The sequence below is a fragment of the Meles meles genome, chromosome 20 (assembly GCF_922984935.1).
Source record: "Meles meles chromosome 20, mMelMel3.1 paternal haplotype, whole genome shotgun sequence".
NCBI lineage: Eukaryota > Metazoa > Chordata > Mammalia > Carnivora > Mustelidae > Meles > Meles meles.
This window is the reverse complement of record NC_060085.1, coordinates 505,646-523,360: the sequence shown is the minus strand read 5'-3', so window position 1 is coordinate 523,360 and position 17,715 is coordinate 505,646. Positions and strand designations below refer to the sequence as shown.

At 67.9% G+C, this 17,715-nt stretch overlaps 1 protein-coding gene across 6 annotated transcripts; it reads right to left on the bottom strand.

Annotated features, from left to right (window-relative positions):
- Positions 1-129: 129 nt before the first annotated feature.
- ABCA7 (ATP binding cassette subfamily A member 7) lies at positions 130-17,579 on the bottom strand. Of its 6 annotated transcripts, XM_045990151.1 has the most exons (46): positions 16,896-17,578; positions 16,711-16,804; positions 16,374-16,515; positions 16,179-16,291; positions 15,968-16,044; positions 15,530-15,610; positions 15,102-15,312; positions 14,880-15,019; positions 14,259-14,375; positions 13,933-14,100; positions 13,403-13,620; positions 13,111-13,287; positions 12,711-12,933; positions 12,360-12,581; positions 12,084-12,285; positions 11,666-11,776; positions 11,233-11,404; positions 10,821-10,952; positions 10,585-10,724; positions 10,244-10,381; positions 9,857-10,041; positions 9,699-9,771; positions 9,205-9,407; positions 8,922-8,982; positions 8,612-8,716; positions 8,389-8,534; positions 8,029-8,153; positions 7,861-7,956; positions 7,400-7,687; positions 7,227-7,259; positions 6,964-7,141; positions 6,709-6,878; positions 6,171-6,348; positions 5,828-5,943; positions 5,409-5,553; positions 5,202-5,325; positions 4,498-4,627; positions 4,306-4,426; positions 4,169-4,231; positions 3,113-3,219; positions 2,647-2,788; positions 2,121-2,255; positions 1,935-2,038; positions 1,601-1,693; positions 1,033-1,273; positions 130-950 (listed from the first exon to the last, which is right to left on the bottom strand). In XM_045990151.1, exons 1-45 carry the CDS (start codon positions 16,959-16,961, stop codon positions 1,039-1,041), a joined length of 6,300 nt encoding a protein of 2,099 aa, XP_045846107.1. In that variant the 5' UTR covers positions 16,962-17,578; the 3' UTR covers positions 130-950; positions 1,033-1,038. The 6 variants fall into 6 exon arrangements, 3 of the variants coding, with proteins under 3 accessions (XP_045846107.1, XP_045846108.1, XP_045846109.1); XM_045990152.1 differs by lacking the exons at positions 130-950; positions 1,033-1,273 and having other exon boundaries at positions 1,602-1,742; positions 1,874-2,038; XR_006816414.1 differs by lacking the exons at positions 130-950; positions 1,033-1,273; positions 1,601-1,693; positions 1,935-2,038; positions 2,121-2,255 and having other exon boundaries at positions 2,755-2,788; positions 4,169-4,250; positions 16,896-17,579.
- Positions 17,580-17,715: the final 136 nt, after the last annotated feature.

Genomic DNA, 17,715 nt, shown 5'->3' with positions numbered 1-17,715 from the left:
AGCAGGAGCTAGCCCCGGGGGGCTCAGGGCCCCCCACGTCCTGCTCCCCTCCCCCCACAATCTCCTCCTCTCTCTGTCAGAGCCTCCTCTCCCCCATTCTTCTCCCCACCACTGGAGTCCCACCCCCGTCCCCAAACCCCAACCCTCTACCCTCCCTAACACAGCCCCCACTGACTTCTGCTGGGAGGGGCAGCTCTACAGGGCACAGGGTCCGCAGACCACAGCCCCGGGGGCCGCAGCTCTCCAGGCCCGGGGCCACCCACAGAGGCTGCCGAGAAGTCCCTTGAGGGCCCTCTGCCCACCACTCATTGCTCTGGGGCTGGCTTTGGGGCTGAGGGCTGGCAGGTGGTCTTCTGGCCGGGTCGGGAGGCCTGGAGGCTGGGCCACCCGCGCTGGGCCCCTCCAAGCTGCCCAGAACATTCCCAAGCCTTGACCTCATGCCCACTTCATGACCGGGCACTCCTAGGTACCGCCCTGAGCCACCAGACCCACGTGGGTGTCCAGGCTCTTAGGAAGTCCCCACATGCGAGACCCCCCGGTGCCCAGCCTGAGACAGAGGCCCTCACCTGAGCTGGGGGTCTGGCCAGATTCGAGGGCACACACTCAGGGGGGCTGGCCGGTGTCCAGATGCGGGAGGAGGGCGGCGGCTGGGGACACACGCAGCCTGACACCCAGACACAGTTTCACGCCATAAGTTCTCTTTATTTCCTCCCGGGCAGTGGGCCCTCTGAGGGCCGGGGTCCCCGCCCCAAACCCCGGCCCTCCCAGCATCTCCCGCAGAGCCCTCCGATGAGGGGGGCTCAGAGGACCGACTCGGCCATGCTGGGGTCCTCCGGGAACCCAGCGATGAGTCCGGGGTGCTGTGGACGTGGCGCAGGGCCTTCCCGGCCTCCGGCCTCCGGCCTGTGGTCCTCCTCGCTCCCCTGATCCTTGCAGAAGTTCAAAAAAACCTAGGGGCGGGCGGCCGAGGGGAGGTCAGCCCCTGCGCCCGGCCCTCGGGCCCCGCCCCAGCTCCATCCGGGCCGCGGTCACCTCCTCTCAGGTGGTCTGGCTCACGGAGAAGTCCTCCACGCCGTGCTCCGCCCCGCGCGCCGCCAGCTCCCCGAAGACGCGGGACAGGGCGCAGCGCCCTCCCGGCGGCAGGTGGAAGCGCAGGCGGCCGCCGTGCGCCTCCCGCAGCTCGGCCCCCGGGAACGCGGACTCCACGAGGGCCAGCGCCGACTCGCGCCGGCCGGCGGGCACCCGCAGGGTCAGCGTGTGGCCGGCTCCGAACCTGGGGCGGGCGGGTCCGCGGCTGCTGCGCGCTCAGGGCCCGCCGGACTCCCCACCCGCCCGTCCCCGCCTCCGACCCCCGGCCGGCCCCCCCCCCCGCTTCCCCGCCAGGGCCGCGCCCGCGCAAGGCTCCTCCCATGGCCCCGCCCCCACCGGGCCCCGCCCCCTGGAGCCGCCCCGCCCCCGCCCCCGCGCCCCCCGCGCTGGCCCTGCCGGCCTGCGGGTTCGCGTCTCCCCCGCAGTCCGTGCGGGCCGAGTGGGCTTCGCGCGGCCCCGTGCCGGGGGCTCCTCGGGCCCCGCCCGCACCCCACCCCTCGGGCCCACGCACCTGGTCTTGAGGTGCTGCGCGCTGCCCAGACAGCGGAACCGCCCGCTCACCATGACGGCCAGGCGCGAGCACAGGGCCTCGCACTCCTCCATGCTGCCAGGAGCCCGGCGCGTCAGCTCCTGCGCCCCGCGGCGCCCCTCACCTCCAGCCCCAGACACTCCCGTCCCGGGGGTCGGCTGTCACCGCGGTCGGCGCGTCCTCCCCGCAAAGGTCAAGGCCGCTCCATCTCCCCGGCCCCTGCGCTCTCACCGCCTCTGCTGCGGCCGGGTCCACCTCCCTCCCCTGGGCCTGCACCACCTTGACCCTCAGCCTGGAGCGTCCCGAGGGGACCCACCTGTGTGACGTAAGCACCACGGAGCGGCCCTCCCGCACGGCGGCCAGGAGGCTGCTCCAGAGAAAGCGCCGAGAGCTGGGGTCCATGCCGGTGGTCGGCTCGTCCTTGGGGGGCGCGGGGGGAGATGCCATAAGCCAAGCCCCAGTCCTCCCCCCCAGGCCCCGCGCCAGTCCGGCCCCTACGCACCAAAAAGACCACGGCCGGGTCCCCCACCAGAGCCGCCGCTGTGGCCAGCTTCCTCTTGTTGCCCCCACTGTAGGTGCCGGCAGGTTGGTCCGCGTCCTGCAGGAGCCCCAGGCGCTCCAGGCCCAAGCTCGCTGTCTGTGGGGCGGACGCAGTGAGAAAGGGTCTCGGGACACGGGCAGTGGGCGCGGGGGGGGGGGGAGCAGATGGGGGCGGGCAGTGAGCGTGGGGGCCAGTGAACTGGGGGGAAGGTAAATTAGAGGGGAGGAGCCAGGATGACTAAGGGACCCGACCTGACCCAGAGGCAGAGACTCCGGACGCCCTCAGCGGGAGGTGGGGTCAGGGCCAGAGTGGGCGGGGTCGCAGGTGGGATGGGAAGCAGCAGGGCAGCCCGCGGTGTGCCCCTCCACAGAGCACAGCAGCTGCGGGACGGCAGGTGCCTTACGGGTGGCGTGGGCTGGGGGGACCTGGACTCTGGGCCTGGCCACGGAGGGCCAGGGTGGGGCTGCATCCCGGGGTGGGGGGTCACCTGGGCGACCTGAGCCTCGGGAACACCGCGCAGGCGCGCGAACAGCTCCAGGTGCTCACGGCCTGTCAGCAGCTCCAAGACGGCGTCGGCCTGAGGGCAGTAGCCCATGCAGCGGTGTGCGGCCGCCGGCTCCCGGGTCATGCTGGGGAGGGGACGAGGGGCTCAGGGAACAGCCGGTGGCTCCCGGGCCATGCTGGGGAGGGGACGAGGGGCTCAGGGAATGGGCGTGGCCCGGGCCACGCTGGGGGCGGGGGCGGGGGGCTTCAGGGCGACGCACCCTGAGCCGCTACGCTAAGAGGCAGGGGGTAAGAGGCAGAGTCGGGTCCACATGCTGTGTTGTGGGGACACAGGGCTCAGGGCCAGCGGGAGCGCCTGCGCTGCTGAAGCACAGTCCCTGCACGGGAGAGGACAGGGTGGGGGCCAACAAGGCTGGGGGCCACCCCCACCCGCACCCAAGCCCCCTCACCTGTGGCCTGCCAGCATGGCCTCGCCACCGCTGGGCAGCGTGTCCCCGGTCACCATGCGAAACGTGGAGGTTTTCCCTGCTCCGTTCACTCCCAGCAGACCGAAACACTGCGGGTGCCCGCAGCCAGCACTCAGCACGGCCCCAGCCCTGGGCCGGTGCTGCTAATTCCCGGGGGGGGGTGGCGGTGTCTGCAGGAGGGCTGTGAGCAAGGGGACCCCGGGAGCAGTACGGGGTGTGCAGGTAGCCGTGAAGCTGTCGTGCGGCGGGGAAGGGTGTCTGGAGTTCACCATCGCCGGCACTGGCAGGTGTCCCGTAAGGACGACACGGCCAGCGCTCCGTTAGCAGCGGGGCCGGAGACTTCCGAGTGCCTCCGGCCAGGGCGGGCACAGCGCTCGGGGTGCAGCGGTTGGCGGGCACGCACCAGGCGCTGGAGAAAGCGCAGCGGCTGCTACCGGCACCAGGCCCCCCGCGCGTTTGCAGGGCTGTGCTAGCCCCGGGCAGGTGGCCGAGACCCGGCTCTCAGCACACCCGGCTGCCCATCGTAGGTGCTGGTGAATGGTCAGGGCGCAGGCCTGGTAAGTGCTGGCTGTGAGCAGGCGCTCGCTACGGGTCCGTAGACAACAGGGGCTCCCTAAGCACTGTTACGCTTGCTGGAAGTCGACCCTCACTGAGGGGGCATTCGGCGCTCCCCTGTTATACACGTATAGGCACGGGCTCAGCGCGAGAGTTGGTCCTCCACCGCTGACCCATGGTAGGGGCTTGACTAAGGTTAGTGGCGCATGCGTGGGCACCCCTGGTGCGCGATAATAATTTGCTGCATCTCAGGAGAGGCTTTCTAACCCTTCCTGCACACAGTAGGTCTCAAGGAAGGGAAGCGTGCAGTGGGGTGCTTCCTGAGAGTGCACTGGCCCAAAATAGGAACTCAAATGTCGGCAGTCAGCCGTCGCTCAGCAAAGGGCAGCAGGCCTTAGACCGGGTGTTCGTAAAGGGGGGCAGGCACACAGTGGGGCAGCCGCTCACTGCCCCTGCCCTGGGGCCTCCGCCCTGGGCTCTCACCTCACCAGGGGGGATCCCCAGGCACAGGTGGTCGACAGCTGGTGTCTTCTGCCCATGGTACACCTGGGGGGAATTCAGGGCCCTGAGAAAGGTGGGTGGGCCAGGGGGAGCCCCCAAACCCAGCACTCTGCACCCACCTTGGTCAGGTCTCTCAGCACCAACACGTCCCCCTGGGTGTCCCCTTGGACCACCCGTTCCCGCTCTCGGGCCACGTCCTCATCCTCGTCCCCCAAGGGGTGCAGCAACCTTGGCTGGGGTCTGAGGACAGAGACGTCTGTGAGCCCAGAGCCGGCCCCGGCCCCCGCCACCCTCACCTGGTCCCCACTGACTGCGGCACGAGGCGTCCGCCGTGTTGCAGCAGGAGCGTGGACAGGAGGAAGAGTGGCCCCTGTACCGCCATGGCCAAGAGGTTCTTGCCGACCACCTCCCAGCGCAAGGGTGACTGGAACTGCCCATCCCCTGTGGGGATAAGAAGGAGGAATTAATTAGGGGGCGCCTGGGTGGCTCAGTGGGTTAAAGCCTCTGCCTTCGGCTTGGGTCATGATCTCAGGGTACTGGGATTGAGCCCCGTGTCAGGCTCTCTGCTCAGCAGGGAGCCTCCTTCCTGTTTCTCTCTGCCTGCCTCTCTGCCTACTTGTGATCTGTCAAATAAATAAATAAAATCTTAAAAAAAAAAAAAAAAGGAGGAGGAGGAATTAGGTCATGAGGGGGTGGGCTTGGTTTCTGAGCTCCTCCCCATCCCAGTCACCTTGAGTTCTTTAGGAAAAGGACCAAGAATGGGATGGTTCCCTCAACTGTGTTCCAGCTGGCCTAGAAAACAGTCATATCTTCATCTCCTTTACTTAGTGCCTTGGACCTCTTGTGATATGACCCAAGACAGAATTAGTTTTTATGGTTGCTTTGCCGTACTTCTAACTTGACTCAAACTTGGAGCCGCCTAAGACCTCTAGTTCTCTTCCTGGGGGCTGCTGTTTGTCCCTCCCCTGTGTAACTGACTTGGCTGGCACTTCCCCACCTAGAGGGATATTCTCACCCAAGCGCTCAAAGGCATCAGCCAAGGCCTGGTTCCGCACCATGTCAATGAGCCCCCGGCCCAGGCAGAAGTGGGGGAAGATTAGGAAGACATGTTTCAGGATCCGGCTGACATCCTGCAGCTTCTGCTCGGGGACAGGAAGAGGGAGGTGGCTCAGGGGCTGAGGCCAACGCCCCAACCCAGTCCCAGCCTGAGGCAGGGCCACACCTGATCAGAGAAGAGCTCCAGCACAAAGGTGGCCATGCTGCCGTTGATGCCAATAAAGAGGTTGACACAGGTGAGCACCACGTAGGCCGTGCTGGGCACGGAGAAGAAGAAGGAGGCAGGGTACATGAGTGGCGTGATCGACCAGCTGCGGGGGAACAGGAGTTAGTAGGCTATGCTGCTCTACGATGAGTAGGGAGCTTCCCTCCCATCGTCCCTGCTGGGATGGGAGTTGTGCAGGCAATGCTCAGGAGGAGCTTTTAAGGCCACCTCGGCGCATCATCGGATTAGGCTTGGGCTCAGCTCAGACCAGCACGTTGTCTCCCTGGGAGCGGTATGGAGACCAGTGCCCCTTGACAGTATTAGGTGCTAGGGGAGGGCGGTCACTAAGAATAGGCCATGGGGCCCTGGGGAGGCCTCACCCATAGAGTAGTAACAGCAGCAGGAGGGCGGGCAAGTTGGCAGGGGCCACGTACGCCCTCTGCTGGAAGGCCAGAAAGATGAGCACCACGACGCATGCTGACACCAAGTAGTTACACTGCGTTGGAGATGGTAATCACTGCCCTCAGTCTGCAAGGGCAGGAACTGCCTCCCTCCTCCCTGTGGCCCGTCCCAACCTCCCTGTGTTTCTGGGGACAGGACGAAGTCTCCACCTTCCCCCAGACCGCACCCAGGCCGTCCTGGACAAGGGCCTGACCAGAAGGGGCCAGAAGGGGCAGTGGTGAGAGGCAGCCAGATCCCCACCCCTCCAAGCACTCTCCGCACCATGTCCCAGAGGAAGTTGCCGAGCCAGTAAAGAGTGGGAGGCAGGCCCCCCATACACTGCAGGTGTTTGGCCCGGGTGATGCGCTCCTCGATGAGAACGAGGGTGAAGCTGGCCGGGACGAAAGACAAGGCAAAGACCACGCAGATGGAGACAAGCACGTCCACCGAGGAGGCCATCCTGTGGGCAAGGATGCAGGGGCTGTTCAGAGAGCTCTGCCCAACCCTGAGGGGACAAATGTCCACGGCCTGGCCAGGGAGATGTGCGGAACCATTTAGGGCAGAGGTACGTGGGCTGTTGGGGGAGCCTGGAGCCCACTGAGCCTGATGGGGTCCCATTCCCCAGGCCTATACGCACAGCAAGAGTGGGGCAGGGTCCCATTCTAGCTCCCTCCGCTCAGGATAACCGGGCAGCTGAGTAGGGGAGAGTGCACGGGAGGAAGGGGTGCACGCACGGGAGGAAGGGGGCGCACGCACGGGAGGAAGGGGGCGCGCGCACGGGAGGAAGGGGGCGCGCGCACGGGAGGAAGGGGGCACGCACAGCGCAGCCTCCGACAGCTGCTCCTTGGTGAGGTTCAGGGGGTGGTTGAGCGTGGTGATGCTGTGGGCATGGCGGGCAGTGCCCGGGGGCAGCTGGGCGCGGAGGATGGCATTGTTGGCTCTGTTGACAAAGGCCACCATGGCGTGCCAGCCCTTGTTGTTGAACCAGATCTAGGGGCGGGCAGGGCCCAGCGGTCAGGGCGCAGGCGATGTGCCTGGGCCCCCCAGCCAGCGGCCCACGGCGCCCACGGCCCACCTTGAGACTGTCGTCCGCGTCGAGGCTGGGAGCCCACACCGCGAGGCTGCTCAGGATGCGGTCGAGGGCCCCGCCAGGCGGGGGGGCCAGCAGCACCCGCAGCTGCTCCACGGAGCGACTCACCTCCTGGCCCGAGGGCAGGCCTGGGTCTCGGCCCCCCAAGGAGAAGCCCCCGTACCTGTGGGGCGGTGGGGCAGGGGGTAGCAGGTGAAGGCCTGGGGGGGTGGGGCGAGCGGAGGGCGCAGGGACGGGAGCCTCCTCACCTGACCTCGTTCACCCACTTCTTGGTCTTCAGGCTGCAGGAGAGGCAGAGAGGCAGAGACGGGTGGGGGCATGGGAGTGGGGCAGGCACCGCGCGATGCTGCGGCCGCAGACGCAGCGGAAGTGAGGGGAGGCCCCCCGCCCTGACCTCCTCGCTCGGGGTCCGAGCACTCACCCCTGCCGGACCAGGCGCGGGTAGGTCTTCACCAGGAAGTCGGACAGGTTCCGGCCTGTCAGGTTCTGCACCACCTGCCCAGAGCCGGCCAGCGCCTGGGGCGGGGGGAGACCACCCGCCGCAGCGGGGCAGTCGGGCAGCAGGCGCCGGGCTCCGGGCTGGCTGCACTGGCAGGCTGGGGACGGGGACTCCGAGGTCCAGTTTCCGCTGGTCAGGACCTCAGCGACACCCGCGGGCACTTCAGGCACCCAAAACCGGCAGACAGCGGGCGCTGGGCACTCGGGCATCCTGGGGGGGTGGCGGAGGGCTGTGGGCACGGAGCCTCCCACAGCCTCGGGAATGCGGTCGCTCCAGCTCCCAGGTGGCCCCGGGATGCTCCAAACACCCTCAAGCCCACCAGCCGCGGCCCGGAGAGACACCCTGAGGCCCCAGAGGGACAAGGTCCGGCCGACAGGCCCCACCTGGTGGCGCTGTCCCCCGGGGGGGCCTCCAGTCCCGCCTCCTCCAGCAGCATCTCCAGCAGGCGGGCGCGATCCACGTTCCCGGGAGCGTCGTCGCTGTGGGTGCAGCTCAGAGTCAGGTCCGTGCCCCCGGCCCGCCGGCCTCCAGCCCCTCCTGTCTACACCCACCTGAAGAAGGACACCTGGGCACCGTACATGCTGGGACTGAGCCGCAGAGCCGGGTAGTGTCCGAAAGGAGGCACGATGAGACTGAACACCAGCGCCAGCCCCACGAAGAGGGCAGGCAGCACGATCTGGAGGACAGGCCCGTCAGCTGCCCTCCCTGCCCGCCCCTCCAGGCTTGCCGGTGTCCTTCCTTGCTCCGGCTCTAGAACCATCCATGGCTCCCCGCTACTCTCAGTAAAGGTGCTCAGGTCAGGGGAGACTTCTGGGGTTAACCAGTCAAATGAGGCTCCTGAGCAGGCGACCACCGCAGACACCAGGCCCCCAGGTCCCCCCGCATGCTCTCTGGGGCCCAGCCCCCCTCACCTGTGCAAACAGGCCACGGCGGCTGCGGCGGGCAAGCAGAAAGCGCTTGAGAAGCAGGGCCCGGAGCTGTTGGCGGGTCAGTGCCCAGCCCCACACCCGGGGCTGTGCAGAGGCCTGCAAGGTCTGCGTCTCTGGGGCAGATGGAGCTGTGGGGGATGGGGGGGTCAGTGCTCCCGCGGTGGTGGCCAGGGAGGGGCCCCTGGATCAGGGCGGGGTAGCTCACCGAGCTCCCCATTTTCCAAGAGGGACTCCTCGGGGAGGATCTTGAGCTGTGTGGTCACATCTGGGCGAGCGCTGCCTGGGTCTGGCTGCTGCCTGTGGCTACCACCTGTGGGGCCGGCAGGGGTGAGGGTCAGGCTCCAGGGCTACCGTTCAGCCTAGGCTCTGAGTCGAGGTCAAGGGTCACAGGCAGAGGGGTTCAGGAATGAGGGGGAGGTCAAGGCTCTGCCTTGGGTCAGACCGCACCAACGATGGGGACTTGACCTAAAGTCAAGTCCAACTCTGGACCGGGGTTAGGGGTCAAGGACAGGGACCTGTGGCCGCATCCTCCAGGTCTGTGGCCGCAGCACCATCCTGTACCACCTTCAGGAAGATCTGGGGACACAGAGCAGGGGCTCGGCCTGGGACCGCACAGCAGAGAGCCACCCGCTCCTAAGACACTGTGGGTCCCCAGGCCGCCCCAGGAGGCCCCCAGCCTCTGGTCCCCTGCAGGTGCCCCTCCTCTTCCCTGGGACGGGCTGCTGACCCTGAGCAGGCCCCTCCTCATCCCTCCAAGGCAGCCTCCTCCTCCAGGCAGCCCTCCCCCAGCAGCCGCACCTCTTCCAGGCTGGCGTCCGAGATCCCGTAGCCGGCCAGCCCCAGCTCCCCCAGCCGCTGGTCCACCTCCCAGAAAAGCCTGGAGAAGCTGCCGTCCACAGCGCCCCCGTAGGGCAGCACCAGCCCCAGCTCGTGGGGCAGCTCCCTCACCAGCCGCGCCCCGGGCACCAGCTGCTGCACGAGGGACAGCAGCCTGGGCACACCTGGTGGGCAGGGGGGCGCGTCAAGGCGCCGGCGCCGCTCTCCTTGGGGAAGGTCCCCGAGAGGCCCGTCTCCGCAGGCGGGGGAGGTTAGGGTGAGCCACCAAGGGCAAGGTGGGACCCGAGGGGGGGCCGGAAGTCCACACGCGGTCAGGGCTCAGCGGTAGCCCAGGCTGGGTTAAAGGCAGGGGCTGGGATTCGGGTCCAACTCAGGGTCCAAGGGCAAGGGTCCAGGTAGCAGTCAGGGAGCCCGCTGCCCTGGCCCTTCCCTGAGGCGCACCCGCCGGGTCTCACCAGCCGCGCCGCCCCAGCCGCCCGGCTCCCTCTTCTGCCCGGCATCTACGCTCTCCTCCAGGTCAGCCTGCCCCTGTGGGCAGAGGGAAACCAGCTGCCACGGCCGCTGGGGCTGGAGCGGTGGCGGTCGCGGGTCAGAGGGTCGCTCCAGCCCTCACCTCGCTGCTGGCGGCCCGGGACGCGGGAGCCTTCGCCAGGGTCAGGTAGTAGCCCGAGCCGAGGCGCCGGCGCAGGAAGAGCGGGGAAGCGCAGCAGCACAAGTGGCCCCCGGCCACCACAGCCACGCGGTCTCCTAGCAGCTCTGCCTCGTCCAGGTGGTGGGTGGAAAGGATCAGTGTGCGACCTGGGCAACAGGAACCCAAGCCACATATACCGCCAGGATGTGAGGTCTTTGCCCGAGCTGTGGCCACTGCCGGGAGTTGCCTGCCCCGTGCGTCCAACTCCTATCCATCCCTCAAAACCCTATTCCAAGCACTTTCTCATCAGAAACTTTCTGGCCCCTGGAACAGAATCCAGGGGAACCTTGTGCCTCCCCTGACTCTTACCTTCCCGGTATTTGAGCAGCAGCTCCCAAATGCTGCGACGGGAAGCAGGGTCCACACCAGCTGTGGGCTCATCTAGGATCACGACCCGGGAGCCACCCACAAAGGCGATGGCCACTGAAAGCTTCCTCTGCATCCCACCTGGGTGAGCAGAGACAGGGGTGGGTGTCCCGGCGCGACGCCCCCACGGTCTTGGGCAGGGCTGCTGTCGTCGGGCCTCTTTCCCCACCCTCTGGGTCCCCCAAATCGGGTGTCTCCTCTGGCCTCACTGGGATAACGACACCACTCCCCTCCCCCAGCCTCATCTCTGCCCTCCCGGATGCTCCGCCCTGGGCTAGGCTCACCAGAGAGGTGGCGTGTCTGTGCACCCGACTTGGGGACGAGCCCCACATCCTGCAAGAGACAAGCCTGCTCGGGGCGCACAGCAGCCGCACTCAGACCCTTGAGCCGCCCGTAGAACCAGATGTGCTCCTCCACGGTCAGCCTGCAGCCAGAGCGAACACCGTGGCCCCTGTGGCAGGCAGAGTCCCAAGAGCACCCAGCACCCCCCAAGCCAAACCCCAAGCCCTCTGAGACCCACATGTCAAACAGCACGTTGTACTGCGGGCAGACGCCCAGGTGCGGCCGGATGGCTTCCATGCTGGACTGGACGTCATAGCCCAGGATGCAGGCGGAGCCCCGGGTTGGGGGAAAGAGGCCACTCAGGATGGACCTGGGGATGTAGGGGTCTCAGAGGAGGAAACGGAGACCCCCAGAGAAGGGGCCAAAGCACTCGGAAGGCACCTACTATCTGCCCAGACCAAAGGTGTCTTATGCCTCCACTTTGCAGAGGAGGGAAACTGAGGCTTAGAGCCCATGGTTACTTGCCTACTGTGTACCCAGAAAGAACTGGGGGTCCTGCCCCTCTGCTGGAGACCCAGACGCCTCTCCCATTGAGCAGATGTGAAAACTGAGGCTCGGTGGGGGTGAGTAGGAGCGTGTAGGCTGCTCACAGTGTGGTCGTCTTGCCGGCTCCATTGTGGCCCAGCAAGGCAGTGATCTGGCCCTGGTAGAAGTCCAGGCTGAGCCCGCGCAGGGCCGGCTGCGGGTTGCCGGGAAAGTGCTTCTCCAGGCCCCGTACGGAGACCCCTGGGATCAGGCCGGGGGGTACCTCCTCGATCAGCACTGTGGAAGGACAGCGGCAGGCTCAACCGTGGGAGCCCCAGGCTGGGGGAGGGGCGGGGGTCTGGTGGCCCCGTGAGGCCATGGAGGCTGGCCCGTAGAGTCGGTGACCTATCAGGCTGCGGTCTTCAGAGACTAGGGGCAGCCCAGGGAGCCCGGGTGGATGGAGACAGCCAGAGGACTGGGATCTGCAGGAGCCTGGGTCTTCACAGGACTCGGGGGACAGGCACAGGGAAGCGGCTGTTAGCTCTCTTCGTGCCTCACCATTTGGGTCCTTCGGGGTGGCAGGTGGGGAGGAACCCTTGAGAGAACGAGGTCCAAACCAGTAGCTCCTCCGAAAGGGAAAGTTCCACGGTTTGGGGATCCCGTACTGGCCTGGACGGGAGTGGTGCTCAGTCACCTCTTGAGCCCATGGAGTGTACCACCTTCTGGCCATACGCGGGGCACCGGGGAGTCCGGGCAGGAGACCCCATCTGCCCGCCCCAGGCCATCCCTCCCGTGCAGCCTCCTGTGCCTGGACGCCCGGCAGCGCCATCCTCTCACCTGCCTCGCCTCCGGGTACCAAAGGGCCCTGAAGCCCCGCCCCCACCCCGCCCCTCAGCCCCGCCTCCACCCCGCCCCTCAGCCCCGCCTCCCCGTCGCCGGCGCGGGAGGAGTCCCTACGCCCGCCCCGGGGGCCCACCTGGGCAGAAGGCCTCCAGGTAGCAGGTGGCCAGGCCATAGAGCAGGGCATCCAGCAGCAGAATGCCGGAAACCTGCGCCAAGCTGAAGACGCCGGCCGCAGGCCCAGCGCCCATGTTGCGCCACTGCGCGCCCTCGCCCTGCTCCTCCAGCAGCGCCAGGCTCTCGCAGCCGAACCCAAAGGCCACGGGAGACAGAAGGCTCTGCGGAGGGGGCAGGCGCCTTAGTGAGGGGCCCGGCCCGGCGCGCCCCGCCCTCGGCCCAGCCCGGGTCTCACCGCAGCCACCAGGCCACCCGCAGGCAGCTGGTCCCGCCAGGCCACGCACAGCACATAGGGTAGATAGAGCACGAAGTAGGCTAGGCCTCCGCAGGCGGCCGCCAGGTTGGCGCGGGAGAAGAAGGCGCTCAGAAGGAAGCTCTGGACCACGGTGGCCACGGCGAAAGCCGCCAGGAACAGGAAGACCACGGCCGGGTGGCTGTAGGGGAGGATGTCCCCGAGCTGCAGGGGCCACAGACAGCCCGGGTCAGGCTGCCGGAGGGCCTGCGGGCGCGCCCCTCCGCCGGGCGCCCCCGGCCTTCGGTGCGCGCGCTCCCGCCCCGCGGCCCGGCGAGGCCGGGGTGTGCGCACCTTGAGCACCAGCACGAGCAGCGCGGTGCTGAGCAGGAAGGGCGCCAGGCCGCTGAGGAACCAGCCGAGCCACAGCACGGCGCGGCCCAGCCCCATGGCCTGCATGGTGCCGCGCAGCCTGGTTTCCTTCTCGCGCACCACGGCCTTCACGGTCAGCGCCACCGAGTAGATCCAAGCCAGCGTCAGGAAGAGCGGCAGCGAGCGGCTCAGGACGCGCAGGAACCTGAGGCAGGGGGCGGCTGAGGCGGCGGCCAGAGACCCCGCGCCCAGCCGCCCCTGCCCCGCCGGCTCCCGGGCACAGGCAGGGGTCCCGCCCCAGCGGCGGCCGGCAGCGCGGTGGCGGCGTGCCCGCAGCCTGGGACGCGGCGCCTGGGGGACGGGGTGCGGGGCGGGCGCTCACGCGTCATCCACGAAGCAGGGGTGCGGCATCTGCTGCAGGAAGAGCCGGGCCCGGGGCTCGCGGCCGCTGAGCATGCGCACCGCCGCGCGCTCCAGCAGGTCCTGCAGGTACACGAAGCCGCCCCACACGTAGCGCAGGTCGGTCAAGGGGTCGGCGGCCGGGCCGGGGTCCCAGAACCTGCAGGGGGCGGGGCGGCCGGCTGCAGGGAGAAGCCCTGGCCCCACCGGCCGCAGACCCCAGCTGGCCCAAGGGGGTCTCCCCGAGCCCCGCCGGCCCCGAGCCCCGCCCACACCTGTCCCTGATCTCATTGGTTCTCGTGACGGCGTCGATGTCCATGCGGATCTTGACGCGCACGTGGCCGGGGCCCCCGGGCTGTGCGCCGTCCAGACCATCCTCGGGCCCCAGGAAGACGATGCCGGCCCAGAAGCGGTGCTCCGCCAGCAGCTCGAGCGCCCGTGCCACCAGGGCGGCCTCTGAGGATGCCGCCTCCAGCTTGTCCAGGGTCACACACTGGGGGAGGGCCTGGGCATGGGTCCTGGGTGCCCCGGTCTGCCCTTGCGGGCCGGGGGGGGGGGGAGGGGGGGAGGGGGGGGGAGGGGGGGGAGGAGGGGTAGGGCAGTGCTTCTCTCTCGGAGCCCCGGGCGGAGCCCAGCTCCATCAGGTCTCTGCAGGGCCCAGGCCTGAGGCCCATCCTCAGACTTTCCTAGGAGAATCCACCGCGCCAGTCTGGTCCCCCTCCCTGGGCTGGCCTCCACCCTTGGATCGCCACAGGTCGGCCCGGCCTCACCGCCAGACAGAGCTCCCAAGCGGTCGGCCCCTCACCTCCATCACACGGCCCAGCACGCCCACCACGTGGCCCACGTCGGCATGGGCCTCCTGCCAGGTGTAGCCGTCCCCATGGGGGTCCAGAAAGGCCAGCAGGGCCTTGGCCTGGGCCTGGCCTCCAGATCCCGGCCGCCTCCTTCCTCTGTCCCCAGCTTGCAGGAGCCTCTGGGGAGCAGTGAGGGAGGAGGAGTCGGCACAGGGTCACTCCTCTTCTCATCCCCGCCTCCTCACACCTGCCCAGGAGGCCCCACCCTGCTCTCTGCCCACGTGTGGGGCAGGGAGGATGTGCCCGGGAAGGCCGGTGGCAGCCTCCATCCGCACACCTGCAGCATCGCCAGGTTCGTACTGTCGTTCAGGAAGTCGAAGAGCCGGGGTCCCAGTGTACCCCACACCTCCTGGACGTCCTTCAGCAGGGCCAGCTCCTGGAAGGTCCGGTTCACCTGTGGGAGGGGCACCAAGAGAAGCGCCAGGCCAGGCCTCCTGGGACGCTCACCTCCTCCGAGGACCTACCCCCTCCCCTGCTGCGTCCTCTGTCTCCGCCGCACCTCTGACCCGCAGCCCACGCTGTCGCTCTCTCTCCCTGCCACCTGACAACCTCTAACTTGCTCAAAACCCTGCTTTCGGGATGCCTGGGTGGCTCAGTTGGTTAAGCGGCTGCCTTCGGCTCAGGTCATGATCCCGGTGTCCTGGGATCGAGTCCCACATCGGGTTCCTTGCTGGGCGGGGAGCCTGCTTCTCCCTCTGCCTCTGCCTGCCTCTCTGTCTGCCTGTGCTCTCTCTCTCTCTCTCTGACAAATAAATAAATAAAGTCTTTAAAAAAAAAAAAAAAAAACTCTGCTTTCACAGCCCCGCTCAGGGAGCCTCGGGGGAAGGGCCCTCGCTCAGGCCTCCCCATGCTTGCTCCCTGGGCTGAGGGAGGGGCCCAGGACCCCTCCTGCCCTTACCTGGGCCATGAGCTGCCTGGTGAAGGCAGTGTTGGGTGTAAACAGCACTTTCCCCAGGACCAGCGGCTTCAGACGCCTCCAGAGCAGGCGGGACAGTGGGTGAGATTCCAGGGACCCCACCAGCTCAGCACAAGCAGGGCCTGGAGAAGGGGACGCCATGAGGCCCTGCCTCCACTCCCAATGCCCCACGTCCCAGACTGGGAGCAGAGGTCGGTCACTCACTCAGGCCGCGGTCGGGTTGGGCCGCGGCTGGCTCCTGCCCCGCCCACTCCTTCAGGTGGCTGGCCTCGTACCAGTTGAGGGAGGGCCCCCCGGGGATGCTCGGTCCCCGGGCACTGCAGAGGGCCTCAGACACAGCCTCCAGGGGTCCACCTGCTCCTTGGGGTCTCCGCAGCAGCGCCCGGAGCTCCACCAGGCTGGGCAGTGCCCGGAGCTAGAGAGAGGTCACCAGACGATGCCGGTAGCCCTCCCTGCCAGTCACGAGCCTAACCAGAGCAAGGCACCCTGCCAGGAGCACCTCCCTCTCTCCTTCTGCCCACGGTCCCCGACAACCTACCCAAGGGAAGCGCCGGGCTGCCCTGTCACCTCCCCAGCCCGGCAGCCTGCCCTTCCAGTTCGCGGGCTGGGGCACAGGACCAGGGGCCTCTCACCTCCTGGGCCAGGTCCTCTGCTGCCTCTGCGAAGCTGCTCACGGACGCCGGGGCGTGGTCCAAAGCAGACCCCAGGGAGCCCTGGGGAGAAAGCCAGCGAGCACCGTGACACGGGCCGTGACGGAGCTCTCACGACGTGTCGAGCTCTTTGCCGTGCTCTGTGCGGGCTGTACTCTCTGAGCCCGTTTTACAAACGGGGAAGTGGAGGCTGCAAGGCACGCAGCCTCGTTTCAGGGCTCGCTGGCCGGACCCGTGCCGGCCGGACACGGCCTGTCTGGGCGCTAACAGGATGAGGAACATCCCTCCAGGTGCCAGGGACAGCCCAGGCACTGGCCTGGAAGCTGGAATCAGAGGCCCCTGCCCCAGGATGGGGAAGTCCTGGGACTTTCTGAGGGCAGCATCCCAGAGTCAGCCTGGTCTCACACCACCGCGTCTCACCTCTCCCAGCAGTGTTCCCAGTAGCTCAGCGGTCAGGGACAGGAGGTCCTGCCGTCGGTCGCTTGGCTGACGCTGGGCTGGGGGAAGAACACACAGAAGCGTGAGCTCAGGCAAAGCCTGGCCTGAGGCAGCCCCGCCCTGTGCCCATTACACAGCTGGGCAGATCGAGGCTCAGAGCGCACCCCCGCCAGACAGAGGGCCCTGGCCTCACCTGTTGTGCCTGCAGCTCTCAGCATCGGCATCAGCTTTCCCAGGCTGGCCAGCATTCTGTGGGTGCTGGGGCCCCCCAGGACAGTGCGGGCATCTGCCAGGAGCCGGGAGACCCTGGGGACAGAGGGAGCAGGAGGTGGGGTCTCAGCAGACACCCCCATGCCCAGGACCACCGCACCCACTGCCGCCAGCTCACAGGGAGTCCTGGAAGTTGCTGAGGACGCGCGGCTGCTCGGCAGGCGTGGGCTGCGGGAAGCAAGTGTTGTTCAAGTTGCAGATGAGACCCTGGAGCCAAGGAATGGTGCCGGCCGAGGGCAGCGGCTTGTTGGGGAAATGGCCTGTGGGGATGCCGGGCATGGGGGTCTTGCCGGAGTCTCCACCCTGTCCACAGCCTCCCCAACAGCATGCTCACTCAGACTGGTACTGGGTGCCCAGTCCGCGCTCTCTGACCCCTACTGGGGCCCCTGTGGATGGGGGGCCCATTGCCTACCTCCACCCCCCTCAAAAAAGAGCCTGGTTCTTGGGGGGCTTACATTCGTGGTGCTCAAGGGGGGGGTGGGAGTGGCGGACGGCCACCAGGATGAAGAAGAGAAAGAGAGGCCACAGCAACTCCACCAAGAGCTGGACCTGGGGGAGGGGCGGAAGAGGTGCGGGAGTGGGGCGCAGCGGGGGGGGGCACCCCGGCCACTCCGCCCTGGCCCATCAGTCCTGGCATTACCGGCTGTCTCCTGCGGTACAGGAAATTCTTCCAAAGCAGCAGCATGAGCTGCGTCCAGAAGGCCATGGTGGGAATGGACGGAGCCCGCGACGGAGCGCCCGCCTGAGGACGTGCGGTGCGGCTGCGAGCAAATCCTGACCCTTTCTAGCCCCGACTCCTCCGCGGCGCGGGCTCCTGGACGCTCTGCTGGGAGCCCAGCCGCAGGCACGTTTTAAAGGGTCTCTTCTGTCCCTGGCGGCGGAGTGAGCCAATGGGAGCCCTGCCCGAAGCCGTCCTCACACCTGATTGGGTGCCTGGGCTGTCGCTCCCTGCAGGGCGGGCGTCCAAAAGGCGCTCAACTAATTCTTCAGGGGCGGAGCTTCGGCTCCACTCGCGGTCGCCGGGCTCCACCCGAGCTCCCCTGGGGACCTCCCGTTCCCGGCCCCCGGCCTCATCCCGAGCCCTGCGAAGGACCCCTCCACCCCCGGCTCTCCCCGGGTGGCACGTGCTGAACCTTTCACACGCCCGGCTGGGGGCAGGGCCTGCCGGGCCCCGCAGAGAGACAAGCAGAGTCACCCCGCGGGAGGCGGGGCTCCCCTCTACGCGCCCCTCACGTGCGGTTCCCCGCCGAGAAGAACCCCAGGACCCCCAGGATGAGTAAGGAGAAGAGGCAGGGGTGCGGGCTCCTGGAGCTAGCACTTCCTGACGGCCACCTTGGCTACGACTGTCCAGCTCTGGCCGGCCTCACCGTTGTGCCGAAGACGAACCGAGGCGGGGACGCGCCCCAGGCCACGGACGAGGCCGGAACTCGCCCCCAGGACCCCCGACCCCCCACTGCGGG